Source organism: Trifolium pratense, linkage group LG6 (assembly GCF_020283565.1).
Source record: "Trifolium pratense cultivar HEN17-A07 linkage group LG6, ARS_RC_1.1, whole genome shotgun sequence".
Taxonomy (NCBI): domain Eukaryota; kingdom Viridiplantae; phylum Streptophyta; class Magnoliopsida; order Fabales; family Fabaceae; genus Trifolium; species Trifolium pratense.
The window spans coordinates 10,394,911-10,407,349 of record NC_060064.1 but is presented as its reverse complement, the minus strand read 5'-3'; the positions used below and the strand labels follow the sequence as shown (position 1 = coordinate 10,407,349).

Below are 12,439 nucleotides of genomic sequence, written 5' to 3'. Positions count from 1 at the left end.
ATATCCGGTGTAATTTAGTATCGCAGCGGTAACATTGATGACAGTGTTTACATGTGGTGGTGGGTTCCTCTACTCTACATAAGTTAATTCATTAAAATCTATCCAAATCGGAGTGATCCTCCTAGTAGAACTATTAGCATTAGGCTTCCTCCTTTGATTAGGAGGAAGGGGAGGAAGTATTAATTTGAGGTTCAACTGGTGTTGGTTGTGGTTCAACAGGTACTGAAACGATTATGATTAATTAAGTATTTTATATTTGTTAACTATTAATTTATGGCATTATTACTACACAAATAATATGCTTAATAAAAGAAACTTAAATGAATGTTATCTTCTCCAAAGCTCCAATTGTTAGAAATGGAAATGGTGTTTCAGTACTCGGAGCTCCATTATCTCCTGGAGTCGCCAAGAGTGATATCAGTACATGTTAAATAGTATTAACTTAATGGAATCAAGAGTCTTCGTTCTCCATGTTAATCTTGATAATGGTTTGGCTACTTTTTCTATTGCAAATAATCTCGAAATGATGACTAGTGGTTATGTGTGGATTGCAACAGATTGGTTTCTTTCAAAGTTTGATCAATGGAGGTAGTTGATGCTAACATATTGGTTATGTGTGGATTGCAACAGATTGGTTTCCGTCAAGGTGTTGTAGCTTTGAGGCATCACACTTCAGATACTAATTTCAAAGAGTTTTTTTCTCTAGGTTGAAGAAGGTAAATGGCACGGAAACTTCAAGCTTCTGTTATGCTTTATATGCATATGAATCTGTTTGATTAGCAACTTATACTCTTGGAGATTTGGGGAAGACAACAATAGATTTTTTGTCATTGATTTTTTTTAGGTTTAAATGCAGTTTTAAACTCCTAAGTTTCACAATTGTGCAATTTTGGCCCCCTAGGTTTCAATTGTATGATTTTAATCCTCTAAGTTTGAGGATTGTGTGATTTTGATCCTCCAAATTTCAATTGTGTGATTTTGGCCCCCGGAGTTCACACTCTTTTGCATTTTATAATTAAAAAAATGGCTAATTTGGAGGACTAAAATCACACAATTGTCCAATAGAATTACGGCACAACATGTTAAAAATGGCTCATTAGTGATGATTCAGTTAAATGACGATGACACAACACCATTCAGTTGAAAAGATGAATCAAGCAGTCTAGTGCTTTCAAAATTTTATCATATGGAATGGATCTAGACAGAAATAACAAGACGAAATGCTGAAGCAACGAGAAAATATGATACCACGCCCAAATCTACCCCCAGAGGAATATGCGCTTCTAAAATATCTTTTATATTGTGCCCAATCCTGAAGTTAGTTCTATACATATGACCGGCAATGAGAAAAAGAATTGCAATAGCTAAATGATGATGTGCCATATCGGTCAGCCACAAACTTTGCGTTTGAGGGTGGAATCCCCCATAGGGAAGCACCAAATTGCTCGAAAAAATAAATGTTTTGCGAAGGATAAACAATTTCCACCCCAACAATCTATATTCTATAATCTATGATCATGCTCTAAAGATCAATTAAACAAATCTTGTGCCACAACTTGATGCATACAGTTCCATATATCCCTCAAAAAAATGCATTCCATGTGCTTAAACATGACAGTGGATGTGGATCACAAATGAGATATTGAACACGTGGTCTCAGTCTCACATGAAACAGAGGGATACTTATTGCACGTCCCTGAATGATGATGCTATCTTATGTTAGAAATACAAAAAATAATAGGTTGGTCAACCTTGTGTTCAGCTACTGGAACATTGAAACAAACAGCAATAACATTAAACCTGATCAAATAATTCAAACTCATTATCTTTTGAGATCCTTTACTAGCTATGATATATGATAATACATAAAGTTGAGACATTTGCATGCCATCACATTAACAATGTGGACCGTAGAAAAGGAATTTAAGTAATTTACAAGCTAAGACTACAAAACAACATTAGATCAAAGGGAAAAGAATGGCAGAAAGGACCTTAACCTCAAAAACCACCAAGAGTATTTGGTTTGATGTTGGGAATCGAAAACCATGGTTTGCACCAGTGTTGTCAATTGTCGGCCATGGCGGTTTTTTGGCAACTGTTGCGACCAATTTGTGAAGAATGGTGGCGCCATATGGCGGAATTTTGGCTTTTTCACCATGGTTCACCATCGATAACACTGGTTTGGACAAGTTAAAACTACAGAAGACAATTTTGCTACCCAAAACCGTGTACTAATTTCATGTCCCCAATTAACTTGAGAAACCATGAAAGAATAGGCTGAATTATCTACATTGTACGCTAATCATCTGGAAATCAAGGACGAACACAGGAACACTGAACATATCTATAAGCTAGAGCATAAGGCCCAGCAATCTATGCACCTCCATGCTCCACAACTGAAGCCAACGTATCTTTTAACCTATAATGATAAATTGTAATGTATGAACATATCTTTCTATGATGTAATGAATATGAATACATAATCAAATAATTCAAAACTCTTTTTTTACCCTTTACTTACTATGATACCCAGTACTATATAAAACTTAAGAGACACAGTCATGCCAACAGTCTAACACACAAATACTAACATGGAGAGTGTACAAAAAGAACCTATGTAAACTCCAAGCTAGGACTCTAGAACAACCTCAGACAAAAGAGAAAACAATGGCAGATAGGACCTTAAGCTGGATAAATCACTACGAATGTATTTGGTCTGACATTTTGAATTCCAAACCAAGGTTTGGACAACTATAAAAGACAAACTTGCGTTGAAACCATAATCTGGGATATTTCAAATGCAAAACCAAACATGTACTGATTTCTTGCCCTCAATTTAACTTGAGAGTCCATGAAAGAACAGCCTGAGTTATCCACCTGAAAGGGTAGTTGAAGAACACAGAATCCATGAACTTCAATTATGTTCATTTACCCTCAAAATTAGATGTGTTGCTTATCAATATTTACTGCGTATGAAGCAGTCATATTCCAAGCTGGCTCAACCTAGACTCTACAGCTTGAAATTTTCAAGCACTAATGGATTGTATAATTTTATCACCACCGACACATTACACATCATATATTTTCCTCCCACAAAAGAATAAATAGATTTGGTGCAATCAAACATTTGTGAATCATCCAATTAAGATTGAATGATTTAGACTGCATGACTGCGTGAATGAGGGATAATCCAAACTTCAGTGAATCCAAGTCCCACAAAAACATAACTAACCCTCATGACAAGATTTGTGAGACACAGGAACTCATCTAACCATTTCAGAAATTTGGTGCCACAATGGATTAAATTCAAAAGCATCAATGCCAAACCGGATAAGCCATACTACACAAATTCAAAACAAATAATCCAGCAGATGAATTGTCCAAGACGAACGAGAAAAAGATAAGAGCAACACAGTATAACCACTGAAATCATATCTCAAATACGTGTAACACCGATACTTCCAATTGAAGGTGTGTTCGGTGTTAGACACTGACACATGTTTATATTCAATTATTCCATTTTCTCAAGTTATTACTAGTGTCAACATGTTAGTGTCGTGTCTGTGCTAATACTTACTTCATAACAGAATAAGAACACACACTACTACACCATATCAAATACCAATCAAGTCAATTGATAAAAACAAAAAAGCCAGGTTCCATATATCAATCAAGGTCTTTAGGAATATGCAACACCAGTAACTAACAAATATCTGAAAATAAACGAAAACTATTAACTATTATATATCTGAAAGTAAACAGAAACTACACTATGATCTCATTAATTCTCATGAAATAATCATTCGATGTATATTCACAAAGTCCCTACATTTTCCGATAATAATATCAATTAAAAACACACTGTAAGTAACTCTGCTCAAAATCACATATCATACCCTACGACAACAATCAAAACCAAATAAATCTGAAAAAATTAAGAACCTCCTAATAAGAGTAAAGAGTAAGATTCAAGCCTGTGTTCCAGCCAAAGCTTTCATCTGAATATGATTAGAATCGGTAGGCGTAGCCGAAGAAGTAGGCAAAGCTTCATAAGATCCAACTCTTCTAACACCACCAACAGTAGCATTAACAAGAGCATAAGTAACCAAAACAATAATCATAACCAACATAACATGAACAACAAAAGCTAGATCAAGAATCGCTAGAGCACGAAACTTAGACTCGTCAAGATCACATTGAGTCGAACCTTCAACACCATTAACAACATCAAGAAGGCGATGACATCCTTCCGGAATAAACGGTTCAGCGTAAAGAATTAAACCGGTTTGAAGCGCCCAGAGTCCACGTAAACAAAAGGTAGAGGCGAGAGCAGCATCAGCGGGGTAAAGACGAGGGAAACAAGCGAGGATTAAACAGAGGAAGGAAGAGAGTGCGGAGAGAGTTGATGAGATTGAATCGCATTTGGCTTCGAGGGAAGAGGTTTGGAGAGAAGAGAGAGAGGTTTGGAGAGAAGAATGGAGGAGGAAGAGAAGAGAGAGGAGAGAGAAAGAGAAGTCGTGAGGGAGACGGAGAGGGAGGAGGAGAGAGATTGAGAGAATTAAGAAGAGGAAAAGGAGGGAGGCGGATTGGAGAGAAGTGAGACGGTGGACGGGGGTTGAGCCTTTGATTAGAGGATCGGAATCGGTGGCGAGGATGAGGTGGTGAAAGATGGCGATGGAGAGAGAGAAGATTATGAAGTAGAGTTGAATTGGGCGGAGACGAGGGTGGTTTGTTGAAGGGAGTGGGTGGTAGGGTTTGGATGTGTAGGTGTGTGGGGATTTGAGATAGTTTAGGGTTGTGAAGATTAGATGGTAAAGACCTAATGAGATAAGTGCTGTTGATGATAGTGCTTGATATAATAAGCTCCCCATTTTAGCTTAGTAGTGTTTGAAGTAGTAATGAATGAAATTGAGGGAGGAGAAGACCAGAAGTGATTATTTGTTCATGGTTTCTTTGTCAACGATTGAAGCGTGGTGAAGAGGAATAATGGAAAGGGACGGATCATTCCTTTGGATCCTGATCTTGATTTCTTTCCCTCTCTCACACTTTGTTTGGGATTCTCTTTTTCGATTTTTCTCAAAAAGTGGAATAAAGACAAGGTGGTTAGTATTTATATTTATGAATCTCATATCTCACTAATTTTTTTTTCTCTGGATATATAAAAGAAATTTACATTAATCTCCTTCTTTTTATAAGAAAAATGAATTGATAATAATCATATCTCAGTATTTTCTTTTTTATCAAGAGTTGTCCTCACTAGAAATTAAACTCGGATTCTTCTCAACTCAAATTTTTCTCAATAATTCGTCGGGGGAACACATTAATCTATTGAGTTCAATGTTTTAGGCTCTGTTTGGTAACACAAATAAGCTAGCTTATAGCTTATTATATGAGCTTATAAGCTTGTTTCAAAAAATTAGAGGTGTTTGGTAACAAGCTTTTTGTACTAGCTTATAGCTTTTTTTCAGATGCTATTTCAAGTAGCATTTAAGCTTATAGCTTATAGCTTTTTACACTTTATTCCATTTTTACCCTTTAATTTAATAATTACCCACTCTAAAAAATAAACTACACACTATCAATTATGTAATTTTATATTTAATAACCACTTTAAAAGCTAATTTTACCAAACACTTTAATTTCAAACAGCTAGTTTTTCAGCTATCAGCTATAAGCTAGCTTTTCAGCTATCAGCTAGCTTATCAGCTATCAGCTAGCTTATAGCTTATTTTTACCAAACGGACCCTTAATTATATCTCAGTACTTTTATTAACGGTTTCTCCAAAAATAAAATAAAAAAATTTCTACCAAATATTTAGACACATAAAAATTTAATATACTTTCTTATTAAAAAAATTACTCCCTTAATTCCTAATTATAAGACTTTTTCAAAAAAACAATGGTACCTAAAAACACATTTTTAGATGCACTTATTATTCTTTTTCAAATATACATTTTACTAATACTATCAATTTATCTTAGAATATAAAAAGTTAATAATGAATGCATTTATAGAAAGGATATTTTAAGTCAAAAAAAAAAATAGAAAGGATATTTTATTACTGCAACAATTTTTCTTAATATTCATTTTTGTAAAAAGTTCCTATAATAAGAGAGTGACAGCGAGTGACTTGAGTGTTGAAATATTAACTAGTATTAAGTTTTTTTTTTCTTCTTATTATGCACGGGTGTGAACACTGTTTTATACTAAATTAGACACTTGTTATAACAATGCATAGATTAAATTTCATTTTGGTTTGTAAATGAGCATGAGAAAACTAAAAATGTTTTCTATAATAATGGAAAAAGTAAGGTAAATATTTTTAAATTGATATAGTATATATACACTTGTCTGTATATGTCTTGAGAAATGGATTTGTGGAGATAAAAACCATCACAACATTTCACCGAGAAAATGATGAATATCTATGCACCGTTTATATAGCCATATAGGTATAGAGTGCATAAGAATAATTTAAAAATGAATCTGATCAATTTAATAAAATATAAAGAATTTTTAATGCATTAACTATGGAGCATGCATGATGTAAATGTATGAAATTTTTTTTGCAACCGATGGAATATATGTAGTAAAGTGTGGCTCTTTAGTATAAGTTCCTCATGTTTTAATGTGGACAATATGAAAAGTCATCTATATAAATGTAGGTATATGAAAAGTAGATAAAGTCTAGAGATGATAATGATGTAGAGATAAGTGATGTGGCATTGTAAGTGGCTGACGTGGCTAAATGGAAAAAATTCAATTGCTTAAGTGGATTAGGGTTTACATAAATAGTAGGAGAACTATCTAGGAATTATATATATATTACCCGTGCAATGCACGGGTCTTATGCTCTATTTTATATTATAATGTCAAAAAATTATTTGTATAAGTAGTAATTTAAAATTGAAATAATTGGTATTATCAAAATAATAGTAACAATAAAAGTTATCTAAATGTGATATAGATGTTAAATATGTGTTTATACATTTAAAAAACTTATTTATTTATACATCACATTTGAAGTTACTTTGGTATTTTCTTCGTTAACATTGATTAGCAATATCTTTAACTCATTCTTTAAAATAACTTTGGAAATGACAACATATAATTGACCATGAAAAACAATTGACGTTGAATAAGGCATGATTATGAGTTGGATAAACTACTTTATTATTGAATTTGTCATTTATATTAATTTGAAACTCATTGGAGCAACGATAAACCAACTTAACTCATACTCAAAATCGAATATGATAAAAATCATGCGGTGCATACCAACCATTAGTATTTTTTTTTTTTTACTAACATTAGGAAGTAGTCCTAACAATCGACCAACTCCTTATATACACAAAGAATAGACAAATTTTGAACATTAACTATTTTGAACAAAAAACAATAAAATACACAAAATAATAAAATTAAAAAAAATTAAAATGGATAAAAACCCAAAACAATAATAATAATAATAATAATAATTATTATTATTATAATTATAATTATAATTAGTACCACACATTAAATGGATGTAAGTGATGTGGCTAAATGAAAGGTTTTGATTGGTTTGTGGATTAGGGTTTAGATAGACAATTGGACAACTATCTAGGATTTATATATATAGATTAAGTTTTTTTTTTCTTCTTATTATTCACTTTAGGGTCTGTTTGGTAAAAATAAGCTATAAACTAGCTGATAGCTGAAAAGCTAGATTATAGCTAATAGCTGAAAAACTAGCTAATTAAAATTAAAGTGTTTGGTAAAATTAACTTTTAAAGTGATTAATAAATATAAAATAACATAATTGATAGTAAGTAGTTTTTTTTAGAGTGGATAGTTATTAAAATAAAGAGTAAAAATGAATAAAGTGTAAAAAGTTATAAGCTCAAAAGTTACTTAAAATAACATCTAAAAAAAAAGCTATAAACTAGTAAAAAAAACTTGTTACCAAACTCCTCTAATTTTTTGAACTTGACTGTTCGAGTAATTACATGTACTACCTTTTTATCTCGTAATGCCCCGCAGGTCTCTCTCGGGTGAACTAAGCATTTGGTACTTTATTAGGTTGGCGTCCGGTAAATAAGGGGCTCAAGAATCCATTCCCGCCAGCATCTTAGACACCTCAACTATTGAATATCATCTCATCTCATCTCTATTATGGATTACAGTCAAACATCACCGTTCACAGAATATATCTTCCATCGATCCACCATCCTTTGTCTTACTTGCATAATCTTCATGTTCATTTACGAACAAAGAACATGAAGGTCACTTAAATCATTAACTTCATAAAAAAGATAGAAGTCCCAACGAAATAAAAGAGGATAGGAGATTTAAAGATAAAAATTTGAGAATATTAAAGAGAAACATTTGAGGCAATCCAATCCCAATAGTAAACCCATAATCTCTTCTGATAGATGGCTTGAGCATGAATGTTAAAATACACACACGCAGTTTGCTATTAAAACTTTGGTAATTTGTTTTACATGGTTTGCAAACTAGCAACTACAGATTGTATAATACAAATCTATATAAAGTTACAGAATAATTTTCCTAAAATCGCTTTGCAGAAAGTAACTTCTTCCAACTTCCACCTGCTAATGCTCACTTAAGACATCAAACTGCTGGCTGCTGGATGTGGAGAGCCGTAATACACTCTTTTAACAAATTTCTTTTGGTCCAAACAATCTTTCACACCACAAGACACTTAGAAATTAACAGAATATGACGAGATTCATCAATTTAAATCAATCTTGAAAAAGTAATATCGAGGGAGTAAGTCCAGCATATATATAGTCCTTCCAAACTAAGTAAGAAGTATAATGAGGAAGATCACCAGCACCGCCACAAAAACTAAAAGCACCCACCAACACTGCAATGTTGAAATCAAAGTTATATATGAGAATGGTTTACTTGCTAGTGTTTTAACACAGAAGTTAAATTGAAGTTATAAATCGAATTTAAATAGAATGTCATATAAATTCAGAGTCTATAAAAGGTCGTATCAGATTTCAAAATAGAACGTTAATCTCATTGTCCTATTTACGAAAGCGGCTTTAGTAAATAAAAGTAGAGAAGTAGACTTTCAAAAAAGCCAGTCGTGCTTTAAAAATGGGCCTATAACGGGTAATAGGTCAGGCTCAGGCCAATATTTACATAGTAGACTCAGACTTTGCAAAGCCTAACCTATTCCCACCGTACATACTACCCTTGCATCTCTTACAAGTTTGGCATATTTCTATCAGCAGCAAATGAGCTGTGTGTAGATGTTATGTATAGTGTAGTGTGCAAATAGATAAAACAATCATATTCTGGAAATAATTTGCAATATCAAGTATGAAATTGACTACAGCATTATATTCAAATCTTTATGACTCACCAATTTATTTTTGGATTTCACACTTTTGGAAGCTTTGACTAGCTGGACCTTAGCTTGAGATGTTGCACCAGCAGAAGTGTCTATATTTGATTGAATGTCATCTGCAAGAACCACGCAAACAAATTGAACAAAAGGACTAGCTAAATTTTGTAGCAAGATAACTATATATATATTTCTATTTTTACAATGGTAACTTTATTTACCAATAACAATCCCCTGATCATGAACCAAAACAGCAAGGTCCTTGAATATTTCATTTGCTTCTCCAATTTGCTCTTCTATCTCTCTAAGACCTTGATCTCTTTCTTCAATCATGGCTTCATTGAAGGATATTTCATTATCCAATAGAACTATCTCTTGCCTGCAGTTTATTTCACTGATCAAACAAATCTAAACCATACAAAAATATCCCACAGAACCTTTCTAAAATCAAGAGTTAACAAAGATACAAGTCTTTAATAAATTTACAATAATAAAAATGAAGATCGAAAAGAATTCAATTGGCCCAGGGTAATAGCTGAAATGTCGCAGACTAACCTCAACTGCCCTCTGATAAAAGGTTGGCTTTCGGCGTCTATCTCAATTGATTCTTCACCAGGGCCAGAGCTGTTTACAAGCACACAAATGATAGAGGAGAGCTCAATATTTGTTAATGTACATAAATAAGGAAATCCGAAGGATAACTGGAAAAAGAAGGTATGCATAATTTGAAGTTTTTAGTCCTATAAAATCAACACTCATCAGCATTAGTCCCTAAATATTGAGCCTCAGATAAAGTTTCTATTGAGATTAAAGAAATTAAAAATGAATGAAGATTTTATAGGAATTGAAGTTGAATAGTTCTGAATTTTTTAAGGACTAAAAGCATAATTTTCTCAATTAATTCTACATCAATACAAAGAATGGTTGACCTTGTTGGTAAAGAAGTTGAGGCAGCAGGAGTGTAAGTTGTTTCGCGCTCAGAAGCAAGCTGTTGAACTTTTTGGAATTCTTGCAATGTAGTTTGGAAATCTCTTGCAAGCTTAGCATCTTCAATTTTCTTATTAGCCTGCTTAAGCAAATTTCAGCCATTAGGACCAACATTCCTAATTTTCAATAATGAAAAAGAAACAACACATTGGACTACTATACAAAAACACATAACCAAAAACTCAAAACTCAATTGCAAGACCAAGAAAAACTACACAAAGGTTATGATCAATTGACTTATGGTACATAACTTGCTATACTTAACGAATTTCCCAATGTGAAGTAGATATAGCGCTATCACATAATTTGCTATACTTAGCTCAATTGGTAGGGATATCGCATTTTATATGCAAGGGCCGGGGTTCCCACTTATTCACCTTAAAAGGGCGGAATTAAGCCACTAGGCTACTTGACCAATCTGTTGTAGTTATGCAATACGCTATTTAGTACAAAAATATTGTGAAATAGCAGCTATAGTATTTGTGGCGTTATAGCAGTATTGCCTAACAAAATTTGAACCAACCACTATTTTCCGCGATCGACAACAATGTCTCAACAAGGCTTGACTTTCTTGGAAAATTAAAATTTCTAAATAAATACAAACTAGTAGTCAAATTATTTCCTAATCTTTTCTATGTAATGATATGATCAATTGTGTGTAATCAAAATTCATAGTTTTTTTTTTTTTTTTTTTTTTGAATGGCAATCAAAATTCATAGTCACTAACTAAACATAAAAAATAAATAAAAATAAATGAAATAAACAAATATGCAAAAAATAATAAAATTAGGGAAGAAGCATTAAGCATACATTGGCATTAGCATCACGATTAGATTCAGACAAAGATTTGAGCTTAGCAGAAGTATCCTTTACAAGCTGCAATATCCTCTGCCTCGTATTGTGCCTACCAACCAAACACAGCATAATCATAAAATTAAACAAAGCACATTAAAACAATTAAAAAAAAATGTAACTTACAGTTTTTGACGATGCTCTGGAGTGTCTTTAACGGTTCCAACAGAATCAACGAGTCGTCGGAAAGTACCAACGGCGGTATTGATCTGGAAAATTCCGGCAGCAACAGCTTGCGACGGTGACTGAGTTCGACGAGAAGGAGGATTGGAGCCATGTTGAATATCTTGAAAACTCATAGCTGAAGTGATCTTCTGAAGTCTCAAGTATGTATGAAATTAAAGCAAAAATGCGAAAAGTTTAATAATAAATTGAATTGTTGAACGAATTGGATGGTGGCAGCTTAAAGTGACGACGACATACTTTTCACAGTCCCCACACCCATCTGTCTTTGGAGTTTCCTTCATTAAGATATTCAAAAAAAAAAAAATTGAATTGAGAAGACAATAATTTTTTTTTTTTTTGTGGAATGAGAAAACAATTTTTATTTTTAATTATTCCTTTAATTTTATATTTCTTGATTTTTAAATTTGAAATATGCTATAGGTTAGAAATTATTAACTAATATATGTATTTTGAGTAAAATATATTTATTATTTTGTTTTTAATAATCATTAATTTGGAGCGAACCACCACATTGATCTATGTCTCTGTAAATTGCTCTTAAATAGGTATTTTAATATCTCAACCATCAGCTATATAAACTAGGGGTAAACCCGTGCGTTGCACGGGTTCGATTAAAATACATAATTAAAATATTTTTATAAATTAAAAATAATAATTGTGATAAGTATAATCACACATTTGATTAAAATACATTGTTAAATACTTTTTACGATATGGTTATATTCAATATTATATATGTGTAAAAACAAAAAAAGTTGTTCAGAATTAAAATATTTTTTATTGAAATGATGTATCATAGTTTATTTTAATTGTGTTATTGTATAAAATCTTATTTTTCATTATATGAGTTACAATTTTAGTCACAAATCACTTTTTTTTTAAATTTTTAATATATCCCTTATTTATTTATTTTCAATAAGAGTTAGATGTCATACATACTTGTACTTGGTAAAAATATTGCTCATGAGTAATGTTGAACTAAAAAGTATGGTGGTTTTGACATTTTTTATCACGTGATCTCGTGTTCTGAAAATTACCTATCAAATAGCAACGTT

General features: G+C 32.4%; 2 protein-coding genes across 2 annotated transcripts; both read right to left on the bottom strand.

Annotated features, from left to right (window-relative positions):
* Positions 1-3,755: 3,755 nt before the first annotated feature.
* Positions 3,756-5,084, bottom strand: LOC123889971. The gene has a single exon (XM_045939505.1). It carries the CDS (start codon positions 4,869-4,871, stop codon positions 3,969-3,971), a length of 903 nt encoding a protein of 300 aa, XP_045795461.1. The 5' UTR covers positions 4,872-5,084; the 3' UTR covers positions 3,756-3,968.
* Positions 5,085-8,429: 3,345 nt separating this feature from the next.
* Positions 8,430-11,646, bottom strand: LOC123892539 (syntaxin-22-like). Its single transcript, XM_045942350.1, has 7 exons — positions 11,325-11,646; positions 11,157-11,250; positions 10,289-10,425; positions 9,915-9,983; positions 9,581-9,738; positions 9,378-9,478; positions 8,430-8,870 (listed from the first exon to the last, which is right to left on the bottom strand). The coding sequence occupies exons 1-7, from the start codon at positions 11,495-11,497 to the stop codon at positions 8,805-8,807; spliced, it is 798 nt and encodes a 265-aa protein (XP_045798306.1). The 5' UTR covers positions 11,498-11,646; the 3' UTR covers positions 8,430-8,804.
* Between the last annotated feature and the right edge of the window lie 793 nt (positions 11,647-12,439).

Bases quoted from the DNA above. Each gene is read 5' to 3' on its own strand.
- LOC123892539 (XM_045942350.1), bottom strand. From the start codon at position 11,497: ATGAGTTTTCAAGATATTCAACATGGCTCCAATCCTCCTTCTCGTCGA. The intron at 9,984-10,288 runs GTCAACCATTCT...GCTTGTAAACAG, and splicing joins TCAACTTCTTTACCAACAAG to CTCTGGCCCTGGTGAAGAAT. The intron at 8,871-9,377 runs GTGAGTCATAAA...TCAACATTGCAG, and splicing joins TGAAATCCAAAAATAAATTG to TGTTGGTGGGTGCTTTTAGT.
- LOC123889971 (XM_045939505.1), bottom strand. From the start codon at position 4,871: ATGGGGAGCTTATTATATCAAGCACTATCATCAACAGCACTTATCTCA.